At 43.7% G+C, this 27,175-nt stretch overlaps 1 protein-coding gene across 5 annotated transcripts in view; it reads left to right on the top strand.

Annotated features, from left to right (window-relative positions):
- Window positions 1–23,292, top strand: part of iqsec3a (IQ motif and Sec7 domain ArfGEF 3a) — a 193,652-nt gene extending 170,360 nt beyond the window's left edge. For 2 of the 5 annotated variants that reach the window (XM_042318541.1, XM_042318545.1), the window contains 6 exons: window positions 1,136–1,261; window positions 3,457–3,556; window positions 6,538–6,696; window positions 13,665–13,754; window positions 14,208–14,251; window positions 22,736–23,292. In XM_042318541.1, the coding sequence (XP_042174475.1) occupies window positions 1,136–1,261; window positions 3,457–3,556; window positions 6,538–6,696; window positions 13,665–13,754; window positions 14,208–14,251; window positions 22,736–23,236 (1,020 nt within the window). In that variant the 3' untranslated portion in view covers window positions 23,237–23,292. Of the gene's footprint in view, window positions 1–1,135; window positions 1,262–3,456; window positions 3,557–6,537; window positions 6,697–13,647; window positions 13,755–14,207; window positions 14,252–22,735 lie in introns of those variants that run through there. The other 3 variants (XM_042318542.1, XM_042318543.1, XM_042318544.1) reach the window with 3 other exon arrangements.
- Window positions 23,293–27,175: the final 3,883 nt, after the last annotated feature.

Genomic DNA, 27,175 nt, shown 5'->3' with positions numbered 1-27,175 from the left:
CGCTGTTAAATATATTTTCCATAACCCAAAATAGTGTATTTTCAGCTGTTTGAAGCTGGTGCACAAAACCGAAAGTAAAAGACACAAAAACTAAACTTAAGAACAGGAAGCATAGAAATAGCGCACATAAAACAGATCTACCTCTTATACTTGCTTTCAATGAGAAGGACAGATCTATAACTCACATTTCTATGTGAATTTGGTCAGTTCGCCGAAAAAGTTACTCACCGTTTCAGTTCATCACTCTGTATTTATTGTGTTGCTAGTTTTTTTCTTCCACTATAAGAGAAAAGAGAACGAGAGAGCAAGAGAGGGGGAGAAAGAGAATGAGAGGGGGAAGATGTAACTATAGCCAAGTGTGACACGAAGAGGGAAAAAGAGGAAAAACTTGAACTTGTCTGTGAGGTTTAGTGTACTTTAGAAAACCCCTTGCAGGCTAAAGGATCAGAGCCTCTCTTTAAGGGTGTCAATGGAGCACAGAGAGATCGATGGGCCATGGCCAAGACACCTTTAATCAACAACACTCACTTTCCACCTTTCATCTCTCTCTCTCTCTCTTTTCTTTCTCTTTCTTTCTCTCTCTCCCTCTTTCTCTCTCTTTTTGTCTCTCTCTCGCTCCCCCTCCCTCTCTCCCCCTGCTTTGGCTCGCCAACGGCATCAGTTTATCCCTCCTTTCTGTTCTCCGTCTGTCCATTCTCTCCTATCTTTCATCTCTGAAAATGTGAAGTGTTCTAAGAAGCAGGCTTCATGGTCATTTTTAACGGCATAACTGTCCAATCTGTGCCTGAGCAGAATTCATCAATAAGACCTTATGTAGCAGAATCCTTTGGATTTATGGAGGCAGTTATTGACAGGAGAGTGATAGCTCAGCGGTGTAATTCTGTTGCAGCCTACAGTAGAACAAGGTAGCGCATCATCTGTGAGATCTTGGAAGACGCCAATGAAAAATGGTGGAGTGATATCACCACTTTCCCTTAAACTTTTTCTGCAAAACAAGTTTTTATCTCTCCCTCTTTCTCTCTCTCGTCAGAGTATTGTGTTTTTGAATTGGCGTTGAATTAGCTATATAAATACGTTGGATTGTGCCAATAAAGTTTGTTCTAAAATCAATCTCTCGCTCTCTATTTCTCTGTAGGTTCTGTCTGTTCCCCACAGAAGATTGGTGTGCTGTAGCCGTCTGTTTGAGGTGACGGACGTCAACAAGGCCCAGAAACAGGCAGCCCACCAGAGAGAAGTCTTCCTCTTCAATGACCTTATCGTGGTAAGACTCCCTGACACCGGACTGACTCTGCAAAGGATTGTGGGATATATAGTATTGTCTTCAGAAGGGATGATCAATTTACTACACCCCTCTGAGGATTATAGGGGGACATTGTTATGGCATTATAGTACTGCAAATGTCTACGTGTTTGGATTCAATTGCTTTGGGAAGTGTGGTGTCACCTGACCTAAAGTAGTAACATTTGTAAACTATACAGAGATGAACTCACTATCAACTTGGTTGTAGTCGACTCGTGAAGTGTGGTCACAGTCATATAAAGCAGCTTGTATTTCCTGCCAAACATATTCAAGGCATGTAATTCCCAGGAAGTCTCTCACAGGGAACCATTTTCTGAAGACTACGTCCCTAGTTTCTATTTTGTTTCATGACTCATTTCTTAAATAATAGATGGTACAGTAGGTTAAACGGAGTCCGCAGTGAACTTATACACTCAAGCCTAGAGAAAGAAAATAACTACCGGGGTCAGTAATGAAGTCCAAGCTTCAGTCATTCATTTGGTCAAAGTCACATCGAATGGGCCTCGGAGTTAATCATAGATTAAATAGCCGAGAGATCGCTGTCTGTTATAGTTAATAAAACCATTAGGGCAACTCCAAATGTTATCTATGTGAAGTATTAAACTACTCCCATAATTCCACTGGTTCTCGTCTTAATCTGTCTCCAACAAAAACTGGGGGAGAGAAAATAAAAATGAAAGTGTTTCTCTGCTGCCTGCGCTGCCGTCGAAAAGTAATTGTGCCCCGAAGGGAGGAGGGGAGTTTTGAAAATGCTTATTCTTTGCCGGGCCAGACAAAAATCCTCTTGCGACGTCTTGGTGGAAAACTGTTGATTCGGCACAAAGAGAGTGTCATAATTACTTCAATCGCTGAACCTCATTTTGTAAGCGTGAAAAAAAATGAGGACGCACTCTCGAGGTTTACGCAATTACACGTAATTAAGAGGGCGGGTTCCTGCGAGACCTTGTTTCTCACGACTACTCAGAGAGTAGGGTCTGTGATAAGTTTGCAATCTTCATATTTATTTTACTGTGTGAAATGAATTGTCAGGGTGTTCTTCTTTACAAGTTAATCATCATTCTTGAGGTTCCAACACTCTCGTCTGCAGCGGTGGATGTGTCACGGTGATGTATTGGTTTAATATGGCAGCTTACCAAAAAGGCCCTGCAGTATCAGCACTGAGGAGATACTCTCATCTTTCTCTATCTGTGGTGTGCCTATACTGTATGAGAGCTTCTCTCTCTCTCTCTCTCTCTCTCTCTCTCTCTCTCTCTCTCTCTCTCTCATTATTTCCCTCATTATATCTCTACCCATAAGGCATAGCTGTTTTCCGCCACACACTCACAAACACATCCTTGAAAAAATATACAAAGTCACATTCACTGGAAACAGGATTTGTCACAGAGAGAAAGCTATACTGTGTAAATTGTGTCTCTGAAGGTTATTAGTAGGATGATATGAATATGCTGTGTTGATCCTCTCTGACCGATGATGGATTTCTTATCCTTTATTTTAACACGGAGGTCACATTGAGACTTGAATGGTTTTTCTCCAGTGCCTTGAACAGGAAACACCCATGTGAAGCAAACTTCAAAGCCTGTTGAAAGCAAGGCTTAAAACCTTACCCCAACCATCACCTAAACCCAACCCTAACCTGACAATAACACCTGCAGTGCTGACTGAGATTGAAGAGAAAGGCTTTGACAATAATAGAAGAGAATAATAATTGCTGCCCATCTGTTACAATGGAAACACGGTTTACTCTGCTCCCACAACACAGTTTTTGGAGGTTAAGTGTCTTGCTCAAGGGCACAAGGGTGATGGATGGGGCTTGTCCACATTCTTTAGGCGACTTCTCTAACCTCTAAGCTACCTATGTTTGTTATGCTCTTTGGGGCTGTTTTCCAGGCACAGTTAGTCCTGGAATAAAAAGCAAGCTCAATGCAGAATCTCAATTGAAAATGCCTTTTAAGTCCAGGATTAGGATTGATCTGTGTCCATAAAACCACACTAATATGTTTTTAAAGTGGAACAGAAGACATCCTGAATAGGTTCTTATTTTGATGTTCTGATTGACATCTCCGTCTTTCCTTTATTGAGGAAAAATGCACTTACTACGAGTGTGATATGTGGTTGTCTCACCTAGCTATTTTAAGATAAGTGTCTTTTTACCCTCAGATCCTGAAGCTGTGTCCGAAGAAGAAGAGTTCAGCAGCCTACACCTTCTGTAAAGCCCTGGGCCTCCTGGGCATGCACTTCACACTGTTTGAGAACGAGTGTAAGTCACCTAACACCAGCATCACTACTCACCCTCCAAAGGAGAGAGAGAGAGACTGGGAGAGAGAGAGAGAGACTGGGAGAGAGAGAGAGAGACTGGGAGAGAGAGAGACTGGGAGAGAGAGAGAGACTGGGAGAGAGAGAGAGACTGGGAGAGAGAGAGAGACTGGGAGAGAGAGAGAGACTGGGAGAGAGAGAGAGACTGGGAGAGAGAGAGAGAGAGAGACTGGGAGAGAGAGAGACTGGGAGAGAGAGAGAGAGAGAGAGAGAGAGGGAGAGAGAGAGAGACTGGGAGAGAGAGAGACTGGGAGAGAGGGAGACTGGGAGAGAGACTGGGAGAGACTGGGAGAGAGAGAGAGACTGGGAGAGAGAGAGAGAGAGACTGGGAGAGACTGGGAGAGAGAGAGAGACTGGGAGAGAGAGAGAGACTGGGAGAATGAGACAGAGTGATGGACGAAAACTTTTTCTTAACCGATGTTGCCATGGCAACTCATAGTGAAACAAGCAGTAAGCCGTGCAGAAATATGTTATCTTGATCTGCAAGTAGATCCTTTAAAGTACATCCCTTTTTGAGACATTTACACCACTATCATAGAATAGGACAGCAGCAAAGAAAGGAGGGATATAAACGGTGGGAGGGAGAGAGAGGGAGAATGTAGTGAAAACAGCAAAAGGGAATGAAGCAGATAAATGGTGCTAGCAACCCCAGTCACATAGATTACCCAGAATACATTGTGTTAGCCTTGATTTAAGTACATCATACATAACTCCATTTATTTGGATAAAAAGACTCTACTAAACTAACATATTACGTAGCCAACCCCAAGGTTATGGGTTTGATTCTCACATGGGTCACATACATGCATGCGTACATACAGTACCTTCAGAAAGTATTCGTACCCCTTGACTTATTCCACATTTTGTTGTGTTACATCCTTAATTCAAAATGGATTAAATAAAAACATTTCTCATCCATCGACACACAATACCCCATATTGACAAAGTGAAAACATGTTTTTAGACATTTTAGCAAATGTATTGAAAATGATATACAAAACCATCTAATTTACATAATTATTCACAACCATGAGTCAATACATGTTAGAATCCCCTTTGGCAGCGTTTACAGCTGTGAGACCTTCTGGGTAAGTCTATGAGTTTTGCACATCTGCATTGTACAAAATTTGCCCATTATACTTTTCAAAATGTTTCAAGCGCTGTCAAATTTGTTGTTGATCATTGCTAGCCAACCATTTTCAGGTATTGCCATAGATTTTCAAGACGATTTAAATCAATACTGTAACTAGGCCACTCAGGAACATTCAATATCGCTATGTTAAGCAACTCCAGTGTATATTTGGCCTTGAGTTTCAGGTTACTGTCCTGCTGAAAGGTGGATTTGTCTCCCAGTGTCTTTTAGAAATCAGACTGAACCAGGTCTAGGATTTTGCCTGTGCTTAGCTCTATTCCGTTTCTCTTTCTATATAAAAAAAACTCCCTTGCCGATGACAAGCATACCCATAACATGATGCAGACACCACCATGCTTGAAAATATGAAGAGGTACTCAGTGATGTGTCGGATTTGCAGCAAATATAACGGACATAAAGTACAGTTATTTGTCACATTTTTTTTGCAGTTTTACTTTAGTGCCTTATTGCAAACAGGATGCATGTTTTTCAATATTTTTATTCTGTACAGGCTTCTTTTCACTCTGTCATTTAGGTTAGTATTTTGGAGGTAACTGTTTTAAAGTCACCATTGGCCTCTGAACAGTTTCCTTCCACTCCGACATCTGAGTTAGGAAGGACGCCTGTATCTTTGTAGTGACTGGGTGTATTAATACACCACCTAAAGTGTAATTGAAAACTTCAATACGTCCCCTTCTTTGCGAGCCATTGGAAACCCTTCCTGATCTTTGTGGTTGAATCTGTGTTTGAAATTCACTGCTCAGCTGAGTCATTCAAAAATCACGTTAAACACTATTATTGTACACTATTATTGAGTCCATGCAATTTATTATGTGACTTGTTAAGCACATTTTTACATACATGCATACATAATACATACATGCATGCATACATGTAACTGCCAAACCATATTTGCATGGAATGTGTCAGCATCAAAACCTAACAGGTTGTGCAATTGAAAGCCAGCCAGCCCAGAAGGGTTGAGTTATAGTCACGGGGATTTGGCAAGGAGAAGAAATGTATGTTTTGATAATGGAATCAGACCCGGTTGCGCGGGGTTATTGGAAAAAGGGGAGTTTGGATGTGGCCCTCTATCTAGTTTCTCCTCCTGATCCTCCCACCACTCTGCATTCAGCCAGGCAGGTGATATTTTCATATGAAATCTATCATACAGGGATATTCTTTTCTTCACGCCTCGGGCATGAAAGATGCAGTGCCTCCATCGTCAAAGTGCCATTTAAAAGAGCGAAGGGGAGAGCGAGGCGCGCCGGAGCACGGATAGTGAGAAATGAAAACAGAAAACAGTAGCGACTAATCTCATTTCCCCAATGAATTTATTGGCTCTTTTGCCTCATTCCCTTCTTTGGGGAAGGAGAAAAAAGCATTCTGATATTTTGTGTTGCTACTGTGTCAGTTGAAGATGTGAGAAAATGGTTCATTCTTTAGTTACCTGGCTGTGAAGGATCAAGCCTTTATTTTGCTTTGGGGGAACTCATCTCTGTTCAGTGATTTAAACCACAATACTTGTTATTGTGAAAAGAAACTCCAGTACAGTTGCATCCTTGAATACTCCACAAACTAGTTCATGGATCTATTTGACCAACGTTTTGGTACAAATGCCTTTAGCCAATCTGGGTCTATTGCAATATGTAACTATTAGTGGTGGGCACCAATATCATTGGATATCGATATGAGGTAGACATTTGGCGATATCCTTTCATCCTTCTTATTAGCCAACACTATTATGTAAAAAAAAAAAAAAAAGTAATCTCCTTCTCATCTCTCCTCCTCAGACTACCCCCATGGCATCACCATCATCTCACCCTTCGGCTCAGACAAGAAGCAGGTGCTCAACTTCTGTGCTCAGAGCGCCGAGGAGCTGCTCAAGTTTCTAGAAGATCTGAAGGAGTCCATTGCTGAGGTGTCAGAGATGGAACAGATACGCATTGAATGTGAGTACTGTGGATGAGGTGTGTGTGTGTGTGTGTGTGTGTGTGTGTGTGTGTGTGTGTGTGTGTGTGTGTGTGTGTGTGTGTGTGTGTGTGTGTGTGTGTGTGTGTGTACTCCGTTGCTCCAAACTCAGGTGAAGAGGGAAAGGGGAAAAAAGAAACAGCTCATGCAAAATAATGTATGAATCATCCATCCCTCCATCCGCACAGAGATTCTCTTTCATTTCTCAAAAGGAGAAAATGGAATCAGGGTGCCGCAGGATTATTTACGTAAGTGCTAACAATGGGGAGAGGAAGATGTCAACAGTCTATCTGTCTGTCTACGTGTGCATGTGTCTGTGTCTACATGCATGTGTCTGTGTCTACATGCATGTGTCTGTGTCTACATGCATGTGTCTGCGTCTACATGCATGTGTCTGTGTCTACATGCATGTGTCTGTGTCTACATGCATGTGTCTGTGTCTACATGCATGTGTCTGTGTCTACATGCATGTGTCTGTGTCTACATGCATGTGTCTGCGTCTACATGCATGTGTCTGTGTCTACATGCATGTGTCTGTGTCTACATGCATGTGTCTGTGTCTACATGCATGTGTCTGTGTCTACATGCCTTTGTATACGTTGATGTCATTACATAACCAAACTGTGTTCATGCTCATATTCCTCCTAGCACCCATACAAATTACATTATTGTATCTCTAACATCAACGACTACACCAAAGATACAATTATTCATGCTCCCAATACTGAGATCATACACTCTGTTCTGATGCGTTTCTGAAAAACAAGAGTCAGGGAACGGTTGTGTTTCTATTCTGCCTGGGGGACTCGGGACGTGTGTATGTGCGTGTGTGTCTGTGTGTATGTGTTTGCCTGAGTGTGTGTGCATGTCTGCCTGAGTGTGTGTGCATGTCTAACCTGAGTGTGTGTGCATGTCTAACCTGAGTGTGTGTGCATGTCTAACCTGAGTGTGTGTGCATGTCTAACCTGAGTGTGTGTGCATGTCTAACCTGAGTGTGTGTGCATGTGTGTGTGTGCATGTCTAACCTGAGTGTGTGTGCATGTCTAACCTGAGTGTGTGTGCATGTCTAACCTGAGTGTGTGTGCATGTCTAACCTGAGTGTGTGTGCATGTCTAACCTGAGTGTGTGTGCATGTCTAACCTGAGTGTGTGTGCATGTCTAACCTGAGTGTGTGTGCATGTCTAACCTGAGTGTGTGTGCATGTCTAACCTGAGTGTGTGTGCATGTCTAACCTGATGTCTAACCTGAGTGTGTGCATGTCTAACCTGAGTGTGTGTGCATGTCTAACCTGAGTGTGGTGCATGTCTAACCTGAGTGTGTGCATGTCATGTCTAACCTGAGTGTGTGTGCATGTCTAACCTGAGTGTGTGTGCATGTCTAACCTGAGTGTGTGTGTGCATGTCTAACCTGAGTGTGTGTGCATGTCTAACCTGAGTGTGTGTGCATGTCTAACCTGAGTGTGTGTGCATGTCTAACCTGATGTGTGTGTGTGCATGTCTAACCTGAGTGTGTGTGCATGTCTAACCTGAGTGTGTGTGCATGTCTAACCTGAGTGTGTGTGCATGTCTAACCTGAGTGTGTGTGCATGTCTAACCTGAGTGTGTGTGCATGTCTAACCTGAGTGTGTGTGCATGTCTAACCTGAGTGTGTGTGCATGTCTGAGTGTGTGTGCATGTCTAACCTGAGTGTGTGTGCATGTCTAACCTGAGTGTGTGTGCATGTCTAACCTGAGTGTGTGTGCATGTCTAACCTGAGTGTGTGTGCATGTCTAACCTGAGTGTGTGTGCATGTCTAACCTGAGTGTGTGTGCATGTGTACATGTTTGTGTTTAATTGTTTATTATATGGTTATAAGGATCTCCATTATCCTTAGCAGAAGCAGCAACTACTCTTCCTGGGTTCCACAAAAACACTACAAACATGACACTGATTCACTGATAGACAAGGACAGTCACACACATTTAAAATACAACCATATACAAGCAACACAACTAAAAGTGTCTCTGTGTGTGTGTCACCTCACAGTTCCCTATCTGTTCCATGAGATGTTGTTTAATCCACGTTTTAAAGGTTATTTTGATGTTTGCTGAGTAAATGGATATGGAAGATAGTTCCATGTGATCATGTCTCTGTATAATCATGGCTCTCATTTTGCGTTCCAACTATGCAATTCTCTGTCCATGTACGCAGGTACGAGATCCGAGTTAAAAGTACGCAGAAATGAATAGGGCCTTATTTTTATTTTGTATTTGTTTTACATTTTAATAAAAAAGAATTCCACTGAGTAAATCTAACATCCCGATTCTCGAGCTGCAACACACAGACATGTACGGAGTTTGTGTCAACGGACATGGAGATGAATACATCATTATTCGACGTAGCTACCCGGTGTCTGCCCCTCCTCCTGTTTGTTATGATGCTGAGTTTGCCAACTGTCAGCTGTACGTGAACACATTGACAAATCTATTTTCGACTCTGTGTGCTGTGGAAAGGTAAACACTAATTGTTTCAAGCTAAGAAGATGGACATTCAGTGGTCTCTAAAGTGCCAGCAGTTCACTCGCATTTGCTAGTGAAATAAATTAAATGCAAATACGAAAAATAACTGGTCTCATTTGTGCGAGTGTGATATTTCATTATGCGTCCCATTAGTTGTTTTTTTCCACGTAACATTACGATAATCACGCAACCTGATAGACTGTAACTATGATCCACGTCACAAAAAGCATTACAAAAGTTTAATCAAAAATAAATATAACCATCTTGGCATTAAATGGAGTCGGGATTTTAGAAGACTGCGCGATGAAGAATGAATGAGTGTCCGGTATCAGCTATATAGGCCATGCTTCTAAAATGCCTTTGCAATAGATTTGAGATTTTATCAATTTCCAAAATCAGAAATGATGTATGCGCTGCAAAGAAATACCATAGGCACCTTTACATCGGCTGAAACACCGGACTCTTCTAGCGAACAGCGGTCAGATTCCCTTGGCGGTAGCCTAGTTAAGCTTTGCGTAGCCAATTTGCGGTCTGTGTCGATGTGATCATTGGTTTTTGTTTTTATGTTTTCAAAATGATTTTGCTTTTAGAGTTGATTAGGACCCGTGTCTAAAAAGCCAATACTTGTGAGCTGGCCCTGTTTGAGAGGTGACAAGCGTTCCTCTACTATAGAGACTAAACTTGGGGTCATGTGCTAAGAAAAACATAATAGATAATTATCTCCATTCTACACTGTACAGGAAATGGAATAAACATACTGACCATCTGTGCTAATTCCACAAAACATATTTATTTGATATGTTCTGTACTTGTATTTTTGTTTTGTAAATACCTTTTCAGAGGAGTGAACTGAACCAGGTGTGATCCATTATGTTTGTCTAAGCACGTGTGCTCATGAAAAACAAGTAAGCATAGGTCCCAAACAAAATAGCAGTTAATTTAGTAAATCATTGTTGTTGCAGCCAGTCAGTAAAGCAATGTCAGACGATGAGAGTGAGGAGACTGAAAGAAACAGACAGAGCAGCTTTTTTTAAATCGCGGATAAGACGTTTGTACATTTTGTATCTAAACAAATAACGTGTTATTATTTGTTTATTAACATTTTAAAAAGTCCAAGAATAAAGGCCCTTTGTGTGTTCTTTCTATCTCCATCTTGTCAGTGACGTTTACCATGTGTGTACATGGGATGCTGTCAGGAAAGAAAGTATTCCAACCTTGTATGGACTTGATTTGGTACAATTCTATAATTGCGATCAGACTCACAAACAGCGCGTGTACGAGCGTGGGGGGACCCCATTTCGGCATGTGCTATGCGCGCCATTTGTCTCCCAGTCTGATTCCTGACAGAGACCCTGGCCACTGACCTTTTGTTAGTGTTCTCTGGTACCGAGCAGCCAAACACTATGGACAAAACAAGAACAAAGGAGAGGGCAGCTCTCCTGAAAGCAGCCAGGGAGAAGAGATGTGGAGCAGAGTGGTGTTTGTGTGTGTGTGTGTGTGCTAGTGCTTGTGTGTGTTTGCTAGTTTGTCTGTTTGCTTTAGGGAAGTCACACATGCGTACACACTAGCACAGGATGCATGCACATGTGCGCATACACACTAGCGTGCACACACATACATACACACACAGGCACCTGATATAATAATGAACAGATTGCATTTTGCACCTCTGTCTCCACAAGATTCATGTTTTTGGTTTGAAAGTTTTGCTTCACAGCTGCCACTGTTTTGGTTCAGTGTGGAAAGGAAGCACTAGTTGCACCACTGGTGTATAAAATGAAAAGGCAAAAAGCTATGATCCCTTATTGATGTCACCTGTTAAATCCACTTTAATCAGTGTAGATGAAGGGGAGGAGACGCGTTAAAGGAGGATTTTTAAGCTTTGAGGCAACTGAGACATGACTTGTGTATTTGTGCCCTTGAACGGGGTATGGTAGTAGGTACCAGGCACACCGGTGTGTGTCATGAACTGCAACCACAGGAGGTTGGTGGCACCTTAATATGGGAGAACAGGCTCATGGTAATGACTGGAGTGGAATGATATGAAATACATCAAACACATGGTTTCCATGGTTCCCAGGTGTTTGATGCCATTCCGTTAGAGCCGTTACAGTCTCTGTTATGAGCCGTCCTCTCCTCAGCAGCCTTCACTGTCTGCAACGCTGCTGGGTTTTTCACGCTCAACAGTTTCCCGTGTATATCAAGGACGATCCAGCACCCAAAGGACATCCAGCCAACTTGACACAACTGTGGAAAGCATTGGAGTCAACATGGGCCAGCATCCCTGTGGAACGATTTCCACACCTTGTAGAGTCCATGCCCCGATGAATTGAGGCTGTTCTGAGGGCAAAATGTTTGGTACACTCAGTGTATGTAGCCTACTCACTATGGTTGTTGTACAAAAGTTTAATGATAATAATGATAAGTTAATAATATGTTTGTAATATTATTATTATGGGAACATGATCAATGACCAAATTTAAATGCAAAACTCCAGTTTCAGACTTGTCAATTAATTATTTGAGGTGGGATTTTCAGAGGGGGAGATTAGTAATCTAGTTATTATAACACCTTTTCAATATCATTTATTGTGGCAAAACCTAAGAAAAATCGTTGTGTTCTGTTCATAAAAATGGGTTCTTCCTGTTAAGAAACAGTTTTAAAAGCTTTTGCACCCCCATTTTCAGACAAAGTCAAGTGCCAATGCATGAACACACACACACACACAATCACAGGCACACACACACACGGTCGACATCTTCCCCTCCTCTACGAAGGCGCCACATTGTTAGCACTCGTGTAAATAAGCCTGCGGCGGCCTATTCCATTTTCTTATTGTTTATTTCTCCTCTTTGAGAAATGAAAGGGAATTCCTGTGTGGATGGAAGGATGGATGATTCATACATTATTTTGGATGAGCTATTTCTTTTTTTTTTCATCCCTTTTTTTCCTCCGTTGGACTGGAGATACGCTGGGGGATGTTGCTGTGACTCAAAAGGTCACCTGAGTTTGGAGCAAGGAAGCACACACATTCACAGACACACACACATGCACAGACTCACTCACAAACACACATGAAAAAACAGACACAACACACACAACACTCCCGACTATTTCTCATGAGGAAAGAGACTTGAAAAAGGACTCAACTATTCTGCACAGTCATCCTACTGGAGTACAGCTGCAGCAGAATTACAGAACCAAGCAGTCAGTGGGGACACAGCAACATTTAGCCGTCGCCAATGGAAATGACAGGCAATCATCATCAACCGCACAGCGGTGCCCCAAATGGCAGCCTATTCCCTATGCAGTGCACTACTTTAGACAAGGCCCCATAGGGAATAAGGTGCCATTTGGGACACCGTGTAGAGTTGAGTGACTCTAGGGAGGAGGCAGAGGACTCGCCCCCACTTGTTTTTCTGTTTTGTCTGTCACTGTCTCCGTCTCTACTGCTACTGCTGACTCTCTTTATGTCTGTCTGTCTGTCTGTCTGTCTGTCTGTCTGTCTGTCTGTCTGTCTGTCTGTCTGTCTGTCTGTCTGTCTGTCTGTCTGTCTGTCTGTCTGTCTGTCTGTCTGTCTGTCTGTCTGTCTGTCTGTCTGTCTGTCTGTCTGTCTGTCTGTCTGTCTGTCTGTCTGTCTGTCTGTTACTCTCTGTCTCTGCTGCTGTCACTCTCTGTCTCTCTTTATGTCTGTCTGTCTGTCACTGTCTCCATCTCTGCTGCTGTCACTCTGTCTGGCTCTCTCTATGTCTGTCTGTCTCCCTTGCACATGCTGTTCCCTCTGTCTGTGCCCCTGTCACTCATTCTGTCTCTCTCTTTATCTTCTTCTCTCTCTCTCTCTATCTCTTCTGCAGTTGTTGTCTATATTCCTCTCTCACTGTCCATCACTGTTGGTGCTTCTGTCTCTGTCCGTCTCATCCTCTTTCGTCCCCCTCCCTCCCTCGCTCTCTCCCTCTCTCTCCCTATCACCACTCTTTCTCTCATCCTCACCCCATTTCTCCCTCCATCTTACTCTCTCCTCTCTTCCTTTCCTTCCAACCCATCCCTCCCCTACACACTCTCTGTTCGTTACACTCTCTGTCCGTCTCTCTCCCTCTGTCCCTCTGTCTCTCTCCCTCCCTCCCTCTGTCTGTCTGTCTGTCTGTCTGTCTGTCTGTCTGTCTGTCTGTCTGTCTGTCTGTCTGTCTGTCTGTCTGTCTGTCTGTCTGTCTGTCTGTCTGTCTGTCTGTCTGTCTGTCTGTATGTCTGTATGTCTGTCTCTCTCTCACTCTCTCACTCTCTCTCACTCTCTCACACTCTCTCTCACTCTCACTCACTCTCTCTCACTCTCTCTCACACTCTCTCTTTCTCTCTCTCACTCTCTCTCACACTCTCACTCTCTCACTCTCCCGCTGTGTCTGTCTCTCTCTCCCTCTCTCTCTCTCTCTGATGACAGTCTTCTGTCCTGTGTAGGGGAGTTGGAGAAACAGCAGGGCTCGAAGGGAGTGTCAGCTAAGAACAATGGCACTCTGGAGCTACGCAGCAAACAGGGCTCCCCGTCAGGTGTGTGTCTGTGTACACGTGTTTGTGCACCTAACCTAAGCTAACATGCAATACTGTGAAACATACTACTCTCCAGACACACATGCTCTCATACACACACACACACACACACACACACACACACACACACACACACATTTGTTTTACTATCCTTGTGGGGACAAAACAATTGTTTCCCATTAAAAATCCTATTTACCGTAAACCTAACCCTTAACCTAACCTAACCTTAACCCCAAACCCCTAAACCTAACCCCTGACCCCTAAGCCTAAAATAGTATTTTTCCTTGTGGGGATCGGTGAAATGTCCCCAAGTGTCCGAAATCTCCTTGTTTAACTATCCTTGTAAGGACATCTGGTCCCCACAAGGACAATAAAACCAAAAACATACACGCGCCATTGATTTTGGCCTCATGTTTCCGTCAGCTCTTATGTTGGTGTCATTTTGATTGACAGGCAAGCAGGACCTGGATGAGAACAGTGGACACAATGCAGTGGAGGTAAGTGCTCACTGATAGGCCAAGTCTTAATGCAGGTAAGTGTTTATTTGTATCTATTGTCACTGGAGCAGAGGCCTAGGCACCACAGAAGTTAGCCTGACCTAGCATAACGCTAGTGCGTCTGTATGTGAGTGAATGGGTGAGTGGGACTCTATTGAACTAACTATTGACCCTATTGAACTAACTATTGACCCTATAGAACTCCGATCAGACAATAAATCGGCCCCCCATATAGCATGACATATCCATATACAATACCAGTCAAAAGTTTGGACACACCTACTCATTCAAGGGTTTTTCTTTATTTGTACTATTTTCTATATTGTAGAATAATAGTGAAGACATCAAAACTATGAAATAACACATATGGAATCATGTAGTAACCAAAAATGTGTTAAACAAATCAAAACATATTTTAGATTTCAGATTCTTCAAAGTAGCCACCCTTTGCCTTGATGACAGCTTTGTACACTCTTGGCATTCTCTCAACCAGCTTCACCTGGAATGCTTTTCCAACATTCTTCCAAGTTCCCACATATGCTGAGCACTTGTTGACTGCATTTCATTCACTCTGCGGTCCAACTCATCCCAAACCATCTCAATTGGGTTGAGGTCAGGTGATTGTGGAGGCCAGGTCATCTGATACAGCACTCCATCACTGTCCTTCTTGGTCAAATAGCCCTTACACAGCCTGGAGGTGTGTTTTGGGTCATTGTCTTGTTGGATATCAAATGATAGTCCCACTAAGCGCAAACCAGATGGGATGGCGTATTGCTGCAGAATGCTGTGGTAGCCATGCTGGTTAAGTGTGCCTTGAATTCAAAATAAATCACAGACAGTGTCACCAGCAAAGCACCATCACACCTCCTCCTCCATGCTTCACGGTGGGAACCACTCATGCAGAGATCATCCGTTCTCTTGGCCCAAGCAAGTCTCTTCTTCTTATTGGTGTCCTTTAGTAGTGGTTTCATTGCAGCAATTCGACCATGAAGGACTGATTCACGCAGTCTCCTCTGAACAGTTGATGTTGAGATGTGTCTGTTACTTGAACTCTGTGAAGAATTTATTTGGGCTGTAATTTCTGAGGCTCAAAACTCTAATGAACTTATCCTCTGCAGCAGAGGTAACTCTGGGTCTTCCTTTCCTGTGGCGGTCCTCATGAAAGCCAGTTTCATCATAGCGCTTGATGGTTTTTGCGACTGCACTTGAAGAAACTTTAAAAATTAATCATGTCTTAAAGTAATGATGAACTGTCATTTCTCTTTGCTTATTTGAGCTGTTCTTGCCTTAATATGGACTTTTTTTAATCAAATAGGGCTATCTTCTGTATACCCCCCTACCTTGTCACAACACAACTGATTGGCTCAAATGCATTAAGAAGCAAAGAAATTCCACAAATGAACTTTTGACAAGGCACACCTGTTATTTGATATGCATTCCAGGTGACTACCTCATGAAGCTGGTTGAGAATGAAAAGAGTGTGCAAAACTGTCAAGGCAAAGGGTGGCTAGTAAGAATCTCAAATATAAAATATATTTAAAATGTTCTAACAATTTTGGTTACTATATCATTCCATATGTGTTATTTCATAGTTTTGATGTCTTCACTATTATTCTACAATGTAGAAAATAGTAAAACAACTTTTTAAAAACTTGAATGAGTAGTGGTGTCCAAACTTTTGACTGGTGCTGTAAATGTCCTTAGTAATTGTTCTAGGTAGGTAGGTAATAGTAGTAGGTAGAAACATAGGAAGTGGTTACTGCATTATATACAGTTAAAGTCTGAAGTTTACATACACCTTAGCCAAGTACATTTAAACTCAGTTTTTCACAATTCCTGACATTTAATCCGAGTAAAAATTCCCTGTCTTTGGTCAGTTAGGATCACCACTTTATTTTAAGAATGTGAAATGTCAGAATAATAGTAGAGAAAATGATTTATTTCAGCTTTTATTTCTTTCATCACATTCCCAGTGGGTCAGAAGTTTACATACACTCAATTAGTATTTGGTAGCATTGCCTTTATATTGTTTAACTTGGGTCAAACGTTTCAGGTAGCCTTCCACAAGCTTCCCACAATAAATTGGGTGAATTTTGGCCCATTCCTCCTGATAGAGCTGGTGTAACGGGGTCAGGTTTGTAGGCCTACTTGCTCGCCCATGCTTTTTCAACCCTGCCCACACATTTTCTATAGGATTGAGGTCACGGCTTTGTGATGGCCACTCCAATACCTTGACTTTGTTGTCCTTAAACCATTTTGCCACAACTTTGGAAGTATGCTTGGGTTCATTGTCCATTTGGAAGACCCTTTTACGACCAAGTTCGAACTTCCTGACGTCTTGAGATGTTGCTTCAATATATCCACATAATTGTCCTCCTCATGATGCCATCTATTTTGTGAAGTGCACCAGTACCTCCTGCAGCAAAGCATCCCCACAACATGATGCTGCCACCCCCGTGCTTCACGGTTGGGATGGTGTTCTTCGGCATGCAAGCCTCCCCTTTTTCATCCAAACATAACGATGGTCATTATGGCCAAACAGTTCTGTTTTTGTTTCATCAGACCAGAGGACATTTCTCCAAAAAGTACGATCTTTGTCCCCATGTGCAGTTGCAAACCGTAGTCTGGCTTTTTTTATGGCGGTTTTGGAGTAGTGGCTTGTTCCTTGCTGAGCGGCCTTTCAGGTTATGTCGAAATAGGACTCGTTTTACTGTGGATATAGATACTTTTGTACCCGTTTCCTCCAGCATCTTCACAAGGTCCTTTGCTGTTGTTCTGGGATTGAGTTGCACTTTTCGCACCAAAGTACGTTCATCTCTAGGAGACCAAACGTGTCTCCTTCCTGAGCGGCATCATGGCTGCGTGGTCCCATGGTGTTTATACTTGCGTACTATTGTTTGTACAGATGAACGTGGTTTGAATTGCTCCCAAGGATGTCTTGGCTGATTTCTTTTGATTTTCCCATGATGTCAAGCCAGGACGCACAGAGTTTGAAGGTAGGCCTTGAAATTCATCCACAGGTACACCTCCAATAGGCTCATTGACATCATTTGATCATTTGATTCAATCAGCTTCTTAAGCCATGACATCAATTTTCCAAGCTGTTTAAAGGCACAGTCAATTTTGTGAATGTAAACTTCTGACCCATTGGAAGTGAAATAATCTGTCTGTAAACAATTATTGGAAAAATTACTTGTCATGCACAATGTAGATGTGCTAACCGACTTGCCAAAACTATAGTTTGTTAACAAGAAATTTGTGGAGTGGTTGAAAAACAAGTTTTAATGACCCCAACCTAAGTGTATGTAAACTTCCGACTTCAACTGTATAGCCTGGGCAAGAGGTTTGGAGGTGGCCCTTTGGGCTTTCAGGTGAGTGAGAGAATGAGTGAATAGAAATTGTAAATTACCATAATTCTAGAGGGTGTTTCAACTTTTATTCAGTTGACATAACCTACCACAATACTGCTGTGTGTGTATGTTTCTGTGAGAAAACGTAGCATTCCACATTCCACATGATCAGCAGAACTACAGTACCCAAAGGCTTTGCAATTACCACTCTGGAGGTGCTACATGACCTTTTGTATCCCTCCGCCAGAGGACTGGTGCACAGAGGCAAACACACCCGGTCAATGTGACATTCAGGGCCTGTTTAACAAGAGGCAGTGTGCTCAGGCTCCATTGAAACAAGGCTTTATTTGTTCTAACAGTCAACAGGCCTACTGCGGTATCAGTTAAATTGATCATCTTTGAGGTATATTATACATACAGTATCTGCTGGGTTAAATGACTGGGTTAAAGGACTGGGTTAAAGGACTGGGTTAAAGGACTGGGTTAAATGACTGGGTTAAATGACTGGGTTAAAGGACTGGGTTAAATGACTGGGTTAAAGGACTGGGTTAAAGGCCTGGGTTAAAGGACTGGGTTAAAGGACTGGGTTAAAGGACTGGGTTAAAGGACTGGGTTAAAGGACTGGGATAAAGGACAGGGTTAAATGAATGGGTTAAATGACTGGGTTAAAGGACTGGGTTAAATGTCGATTTGGAGTTGTATTATTAGTGATGGAGGTGTATTGTAGTTGTAGGTATGTCGTACCTCCCGAGGCCAAGGTGGCTAGAGTACGTGTCGGTCTTAGAGATCATGTCCCTTCGCTCTACCCCTACAGTCTCTTACCTCCTCCCCACGCTGAAACGTCAACCCCCTGTGAGCGAGGACGTAAGCTGTCGAAATGCAGCGGTGCTGGGTATAGGGTCGGCTTGATAGCCTCCATCTCCAGGAGACAACCAGACAGGGTGCCGCCAACACCGCCGCATCCCCCTGTGAGCTCTCAATACGCGGGGGGCTCCATTTGCCCTTGACCACCCTGCCATGGGTCTATTCTGTTTGGATAAAGTGTAGCATGTATGGAGGAAGGTTTTTCATTGATTAATTATGTGCCATTAATGATATCTGAAGTTACAGTCATTAATCACATAACAGGTCAATTCATGTTGTACCCATGATATATATACAGCCTGTAAGACACAATCCGCAGTATGTCCAGCTTGCTCAAAAGGAAGCTGAATATGTGTGACAGAGGGAGAGATGGATAGAGAAGGTGAAAGAGAAAGGGCGGGAGGGGGGAGGGAGAGAAATCAAAGGCAGAGCGTGACTCATTGTTCGTTAAGGACGGATGATAACAGATAAAACATCTAGTTTATTACATTATGAATAGATGTACATCAAAAGCCCCGATGGAAATGGCATCCATGTCATCCATCTAGCTTAAGGGCAATACGGAGCCGAAACCCACATGAAAAATCAATATGGACCTGCCAATAGTCATTCTTGTCACAGTTCCATTACCAAGCTTGCATAATATTCTAAAGCAGGGCTCCCCAACTGGTGGCCTGTGGGCCGAGGTTGGCACGTGGGTGGTTTTATTTGGCCCCCCAAGTTTACTGAGCAAAACATTTTCATTGTTGGACATAAAAGACTAACATAACAACAGACACCAGGAAATCAACTCCAAGTTATTTTAATTTGGGAAATCTGTTCCCAAATATTCCCACCAGGGCCTAAAAATGTATTTTTGGTCCACCAGCCACTGTGTCAAGTAGATGAGAAAATCTGTCTCACTTTACTGACCTGTACCTGCGCCTCCAAAAATGAATCTATCACCGCTTCACTCACAGTGTGCAAAGCTGTTGCTGCGCAAGGTGGGATGTAGGATTCTTATTTCTTTGTGCGATTAGCAGCTATGAAACAAAGCAGCAGAAATACTTTGAAAACAACTACATCAGCATTTCTTTGCTACAAATCGCACATTATGTTCACACTTGACCTTTGACTCTATTTTTATTCACAAATGCGAACATAATGCTCCACTGTAGAGCCCTGCAAATTGCCCCCCGCCAACGTGGCAGGTGAAACAGACATTCTTATCCAACAATACCTACATCTACCTGCATTTGGAAGGTGGCTGGTGTTCATTTTATGCCCTAATTCCCACGCGTACTGTATATAAATGTAAGCGAGGTTTGAAATGATTATGTTCTAATTATCTTGGTCTGAGAGTATTTGGGGAGTTTCTCCAATTCTTCTCTGCAGATCCTCTCAAGCTCTGTCAGGTTGGATGGGGAGTGTTGCTGCACAGCTATCTTCAGGTCTCCAGAGATGTTCGATCAGGTTTAAGTCTGGGCTCTGGCTGCACTCAAGGACATTCAGAGACTTGTCCTGAAGCCACTCTTGCGTTGTCTTGGCTGTCTGCTTTGGGTTGTTGTCCTGTTGGAAGGCGAACCTTTGCCACAGTCTGAGATCCTGAGAGCTCTGGAGGTTTTCATCAAGGATCTCTCTGTACTTTGCTCTGTTTATCTTTCCCTCGATCCTGACTAGTCTCCCAGTCCCTGCCGCTGAAAAACATCGCCACAGCATGATTCTGCCACCACCATGCTTCACCGTAGGGATAGTGCCAGGTTTGCTCCAGACGTGACGCTTGGCATTCAGTCCAAAGAGTTCAATCTTGGTTTCTTCAGACCCGAGAATCTTGTTTCTCATGGTCTGAGAGTCTTTAGGTGCCTTTTGGCGAACTCCAAGCGGGCTGTCATGTGCCTTTTACTGAGGAGTGGCTTCTGTCCGGCCACTACCATAAAGGCCTGATTGGTGGAGTGTTGCAGAGATGGTTGTCCTTCTGGAAGGTTCTCCCGTTTCCACAAAGGAATTTGTGAGCTTTGTGAGAGTGACCATCGTATTTTTGGTCATCTCCCTGACCAGAGGTGTGCTGCAGACATGGTTGTCCTTCTGGAATGTTCTCCCATTTCCACAAAGGAATTCTAGAGCTCTGTCAGAGTGACCATCGTGTTTTTGGTCATCTCCCTGACCAAGGCCTTTCTCCCCCGATTGCTTATTTTAGCAGGTCGGTCAGCTCTAGGAAGAGTCTTGGTGGTTCCAAACTTCTTCAATTTAAGAATAATGGAGGCCACTGTGTTCTTGGGGACCTTCAATTCTGCAGAAATGTTTTGGTACCCCTCCCCAGATCTGTGCCTCAACACAATCCTGTCTCGGAGCTCTACAGACAATTCCTTCGACCTCATGGCTTGGTTTTTGCTCAGAAATTTACAGTCAACTGTGGGACCTTATATAGACATGTGTGCCATTCCAAATCATGTCCTATCAATTGAATTTACCACAGGTGTAGTCCAATCAAGTTGTAGAAACATCTCAAGGATGATCAATGGAAACAGGATGCACCTGAGCTCAATTTCGAGTCTCACAGCAGAGGGTCTGAATACTTATGTAAATAAGGTATTTCTGTTTTTAAGGTTTTATACATTTGCAAAAAATTAGCAAAAACCTGTTTTCGCTTTGTCATTATGGGGTATTATGTGTAGATTGCTGAGGAGTTAAAAAAATGTAATCCATTTTAGAATAAGGTTGTAATGTAATAAATGTGGAAAAGTCAAGGGGTCTGAATACTTTCCGAAGGTACTGTAAGTGTTTAATCATTTCCATAACGAAAGGGAACATATTCCTCCATGACAAGCACTTCCTGGTGGAAATTACACATTCCTGCATACATAATGAGGCTGATTTAGATCTAATTTACATACGAGCTACACTGCAAATGTGTTCAGCGGCTGATTAGCAGACTCCACTGAGAATCCACCTACAAGTGCTCTGTAATGAAACCCAGCTCATTCTGGATGTTTAGACAACTAGACATTTCCCAACATATCTCTTCGTTCCAAGACCCATATGTTTGGGGAGATGAGGGGAACTGTGGAAGGTTACTGCTGGGGTGGAGTCATACAGTTGATTAGCCAATTAGTGGCCTTTCACCCTGCAAGCAAAGCAGTGCTCGCTTTGAGACTGAATTGAATTATCGTGTTTATTGTGAATTAAGACGTCCATTTGTTGTGAAACATGCACAAACGTGTTATGTCATCGAAGCCTTGAACATACTTGCTCTTGTAGCTTTTAAGGACATTTTCAAAACATGGGAATAGGGCTAAATAGGAATCGAAGACAAAGTCATTCTCCCTGCAACACCAAACTATGTAGGATGTACACAACCCCCAGTGAGAATGCTTTAGTTTTTAACCGGAAAAGTTTCACAGGTAGGAAAAGAAAGAGTTTCTTAGGAAACTTCATGGGAGGTCATGTTTAAGTAGGATGTCAAAACCCTCCTTGATCTTTGAAGGTATGACCTGCTGAACAGAGCAGACTTGGTGAGTGACCAGGCCTGCTGAACAGAGCAGGCTTGGTGAGTGACCAGGCCTGCTGAACAGAGCAGGCTTGGTGAGTGACCAGGCCTGCTGAACAGAGCAGGCTTGGTGAGTGACCAGGCCTGCTGAACAGAGCAGGCTTGGTGAGTGACCAGGCCTGCTGAACAGAGCAGGCTTGGTGAGTGACCAGGCCTGCTGAACAGAGCAGGCTTGGCGAGTGACAAGGCCTGCTAAAATGTGTTGTAAATTGATGAGGCATGCATTCTGATGAGTTTTGCCTGTGGTGTCTGTGGATGTCTCGTCCCCCTGTTGGTTTCACCTTCGTCTCCAGTTCTAATCCCCCCCGTTCTATGTTCAATGGCCATCTAAAAGCACCCCTCCCTCTCTCCTTCACCCCCAGTGTTCAGTGACCCTTAGTGCTGCACAGTGGTTTGAGAGGGAGGCACGGGGGCCCTCTGACTCCTTTAGAACCACCAGGCTCCCCCAAAAGAAACAACTGACCCACATTTCTCCTCTCATCCGACACCCCCCCTCTATCCACAGCCTCCCCCACCTCTCCCACCTCTACATCAATGCTTCCAGCACCCAGTCTGAACTGGGCCCCCAGCACCAGGGGGCGCACGTTCGCCCTCCAACCCTCCCCTCTCTTCCCCCACCCCCCACCCCACGCATGCCAGTTGTGATGTGGTGTCACCCAAAAAAAGAGAAGAGGGCTGAGGGAGCACTAGAAGGAGGCCAGTCTTATAACATTTGATGCTGTCTCTGGCTGTTTTCTAAACTAGGTGTCAATTCACAACAGGCTTCATACATACCAGCTCAGCAGCAGCGGGAGCTTGCCCCGGAGCCCCGAGAGTGTTGGAGCCCTTCTTAACCACCGGGGGGAGCTCTTGCAGCAGCCGCAGCTTCAGTCAGCCGCTGGCACCCCCCTCCACCACCTGCAACAGCTCCAGCCAATCAGCATGGGCGACCTTCGGCCCGACACGCTCATCCAGTGCCAGCAGATTGTCAAGGTGATCGTCCTGGACAACAGCGGCCATGGCCGCGTGGAGGCCTTCCTCAGCCACACCCCCACCCACGCCCATCATCATCACCATGCCCACCACCACCAGGTCATCCGGTCGGCCACCTCCACTCCTGTGAGGTCGCCAGAGAGCAAGGACGGTCACCAGCCCCCCTTACCCCCTCCTCCTCCCCCCTACAACCATCCCCACCAGTACATCCCCCCGGCGGACCCCCGCCTCAGTCTCCAGAGGACCCCAAGTGGCTCTCGTAGCCTGCTGTAAATAAGAGACCAATGAACCAATGACCCTCACCCACCTGACCTCACCCCAACCTCACACCTCACTCCCAACCTCAGCCCAGCCCCACCCACCCCGCCCACGTCACTAACAGAACATATGTACATGCTATACATACAGAGACAGAGCTATAAAAAAAAGATAACACATCTATATGCATATATTTAAGGAAATAACGACAAAAGATGAATCGAGGTAAAGATTTAAAAGGAGGTGTGGAGTAACGTCATGAGAATAATCCAAGTGGAAAAGAAGACGAATTTTACTTGATTCCATGTGTATTTTGAAATATTATGTAGTTTTAACAAATTTCTATAACAGTTTTGTCAGTTTTAACTCTTTAAATATAGATAATATCATTGATTTCTTTAGTTTTCTGGATGGATCTTTAGTAGTTAACAAGGAAGGACGTAGTACAAAATCCAGCACCAACCAACTAGATTCAGATGGATTCCACAGACTATGTGAATGTCTTGGAGATTCCCTCCAAGATTGAACTTAATCTAAGAACGACTTTTGTTCACTTTTACCATTCATATCCTAACCTCATCTCTACAATGTGTGTGTGCATTTGATTGACAATGACTGAACAATGTGTGTGCCAAAATGACAGAAGTCTCCACCAAACGGTCTACTTTGTACTCGGCTAGAAGAAAACTAGAAGAACTCAGAATCTCCTCCACTCTCACCTCGAGGAGTACCCTACATGTAAAAATAATTACAGCTAGCGATATTTCAGTGCAACCTGTCTCCTTGTTTGCAATGTGGTGGATTTATTCATTGAAATGGGAGACTGCTGTCTCTTTCTCCCCCTCTCTCTCCCTCTATCTCCCCCTCTCTCTCTCTCTCTCCTCTCTTGCTCTCTCTCTGTCTCTCTCTCATCTCTCTCTGTCTCTCTTTCTCCCCCTCTCTCTCTATCTCCCCCTCTCTCTCTCCCTCTCTCTCTCCCTCTCTCTCGCTCTCTCTCTGTCTCTCTCTCGTCTCTCTCTGTCTCTCTTTCTCCCCCTCTCTCTCTCTATCTCCCCCTCTCTCTCTCGCTCTCTCTCTGTCTCTCGCTCTCTCTGTCTCTCTCTTGTCTCTCTCTGTCATCTCTCTCTGTCTCTCTTTCTCCCCCTCTCTCTCCCTCTATCTCTCCCTCTCTCCCTCTCTCTCTCTCTCTCTCTCTCTCTCTCTCTGTCTCTCTTTCTCCCCCTCTCTCTCCCCTCTATCTCCCCCTCTCTCTCTCCTCTCTCTCGCTCTCTCTCTGTCTCTCTTTCTCCCCTCTCTCTCTCTATCTCCCCCTCTCTCTCTCTCTCTCTCTCTCTCTCTCTCTCTCTCTCTCTCTCGTCTCTCTCTGTCTCTCTCTGTGTCTCTCTCTGTCTCTCTCTCTCTCGCTCTCTGTCTCTCTCTCGTCTCTCTCTGTCTCTCTCTCGTCTCTCTGTGTCTCTCTCTCTCTGTGTGATCTGAGGAGGTGTGTTATTTGTCACTCTCTGTGGTGTTGTTTTTCTTTCTTTTCTATTATCAGGAAACACTTCCACTGTCATCCTCCACAGATCCCCCGTCCAGTTACTGTAGCTAAGGATGATGGCATATGAAGGCAAGGCAACCAATCAGAAGGCTTACTGCCAAACCAAAAGCCAATAACAGCCCAGGAAATAAGCTCTTTATTTGCTGTCGTCATTGTTATATTCAGCTCAGGAATTCTTGACGTAAATGTTCTGGAATGTTCTGGAATGGTTTAGATTGCACATTTACTGTGTGCATGTGCTGTTATGCTGAGAGCATAACTAGGACCAGGAATAACTCCAGGCCCTAATCACAGCCAATAAGACTGGTAATTCCCACTATTCGCCCTTTGCCAGTCTGCAGATCTGCCAATACAATCCAACCAAAATGATTTCCCAGTGTATTTTGGAGTGCAACACACTCATTATGTTAAACATATGCACTGGACAAACATGACACTTGTAATTTCTCATTGCTGCTTCTTCTGTGTATCAAGATAGCCTTTTTATTTGACTTTTTTAAAAGCTTAGTACTCCAATATTCACATCATTCATAACAGCACTCAAATGTTTTGTCTGTTATTTGCTCATCTGTATTGAAGGGGACAAGAATAATCTTAATCTCTCGCTTTTCGCTCAGCTTAGTTTGTTAAATATCAAATTGGGTTGTCGGAGAGGACAACCGAGTTATCTCCATCCATGTAAATGCTAAGGTCAACAAAATGTAATTTATCTGAAATAGTTCATCGACTGCTCTGGTCTGAATGTGCCCATGTTTAAAACATGAGCTACATCAGGTGGTTTGGAATATATATTCGGCTGGCCCTCCTGGCCTCCTCTCATTCAGCCCTGCCGCTAGTTCAGATAATTACCAACCTGCTGTGTGGAGGTCTCCAACTCATCTCCAATCTCAGTCTACTTCATCTGTGAGGAGCGAGCCTCTGGAAAAACAATCTATTGCACCACGCTGCTGTGGGGGCTGAGAGGTTGACTGTGGTGTGTGTGTTTGTTTGTGTGTGTGTGTGTGTGTGTGTGTGTGTGTGTGTGTGTGTGTGTGTGTGTGTGTGTGTGTGATATACCAAATGTGATATGTATCCCATATCTCCTGTGTGTGTGTGTGTGGAGATTGCCCACCGCAGCATCGTGACTCCCGCTCACCAAGAGGAGATCTCACACAAATCTCTTCAGCGGAGATCCTTCCCCTTTTTAATGTGTCAGTTTCAATAGACACAAGGCTCTGTTATATTAACTGCTGAAGGGTGTTTAAAACAGGGTTACATATTTCAAATACTTCACTGTGTCAGTGTCCCAAATAGGGCACTGTTCCCTACATAGTGCCCTACTTTTGACCTATAGGCCCTGGTCAAAATTAGTGCACTGGAAAGGGAATAGGGTGCCATTTGGGACGCTCAGTGTCTCTTTAGGGTTTAACAGCCTATGGCAAACCAGAGAGCTGTGTCTGTATCCATTTCACACTCTAAGAACAAGTTAATCTGTTTTCTGTTCCTTTCGTCGTTGTCAATTCAACATGTGGAGTGAATGTGATTCTTCAACCCGGCATGACATTGGTTTTGTATGTATAGGAGGCCTATTGATACTGTGATACATGCTTTCCCTTCAAAGTCAAGTTTGTTGTGCATGACTGAATTTGACAGAGTGCAGCACAGTGGATAAATATGTCATTATTCTGTCCGTTCACCCACAATGCATCAGAATGTGAAAAGCCTATCATTGTCTTTGTGGGCAAAAATGTGACTGTCTCCCATGAATGGAGTCTCAAGCAGCAAAAAGGAGGTTTAGTGGAATTGATTGAATGCTACTGTAAGTTCGTTCAAATGACTAACCTTTTTCTTTGGATATAGACGAAAGGGCTCTGTGATGCTAAAAATGCACTGCTGTCATTTCAGGTGACGCGTGGAACTCTTCCCTTCTGGGGGTTTTCTGTCACCTATGTTGTTCTATTGTCGCACAATGAGGAAGGGGGCCTTTTAGGAGGACAGACTTGTTGAATTTGGGCATAGGTTTTAACCATCACCTCCCTCGGTTGGCTTTGAATCCCTCTTTACCTGTCTTCTGTTCTGCAGTATATCAACATGCTATTAAAGATGGTTTCAGTCTATTCACCATACTGGATGTCTTCTGTTCTTTCCCTCTGTTGTGCTGAATGACTGGGTGTAGTACACACAACTTTCTATTACACTCTATCAGAATCACCTTTATTCTCCCAAGTACATTTACACATACCCACAATGCAATGTGCCTCAGTGAGAAGGTGCAGCCAGCAATAGACAATATCCAAGCGGAATACAGACAAGTCAACATAGACATCATACAGAATGTACAATATCAGAACAGTAAACCTAAAACTCTGGAGTATAGGCTGATTACAGTGAGAATATACCATTTACAGAGGGGCCATATCTATATAAGCATAGGGAGG

Source organism: Oncorhynchus tshawytscha, unplaced genomic scaffold (assembly GCF_018296145.1).
Source record: "Oncorhynchus tshawytscha isolate Ot180627B unplaced genomic scaffold, Otsh_v2.0 Un_contig_1741_pilon_pilon, whole genome shotgun sequence".
NCBI classification, from domain to species: Eukaryota; Metazoa; Chordata; class Actinopteri; order Salmoniformes; family Salmonidae; genus Oncorhynchus; species Oncorhynchus tshawytscha.
Note: the sequence above shows the minus strand (reverse complement) of the source record. Positions and strands in the feature narration are given on the sequence as shown.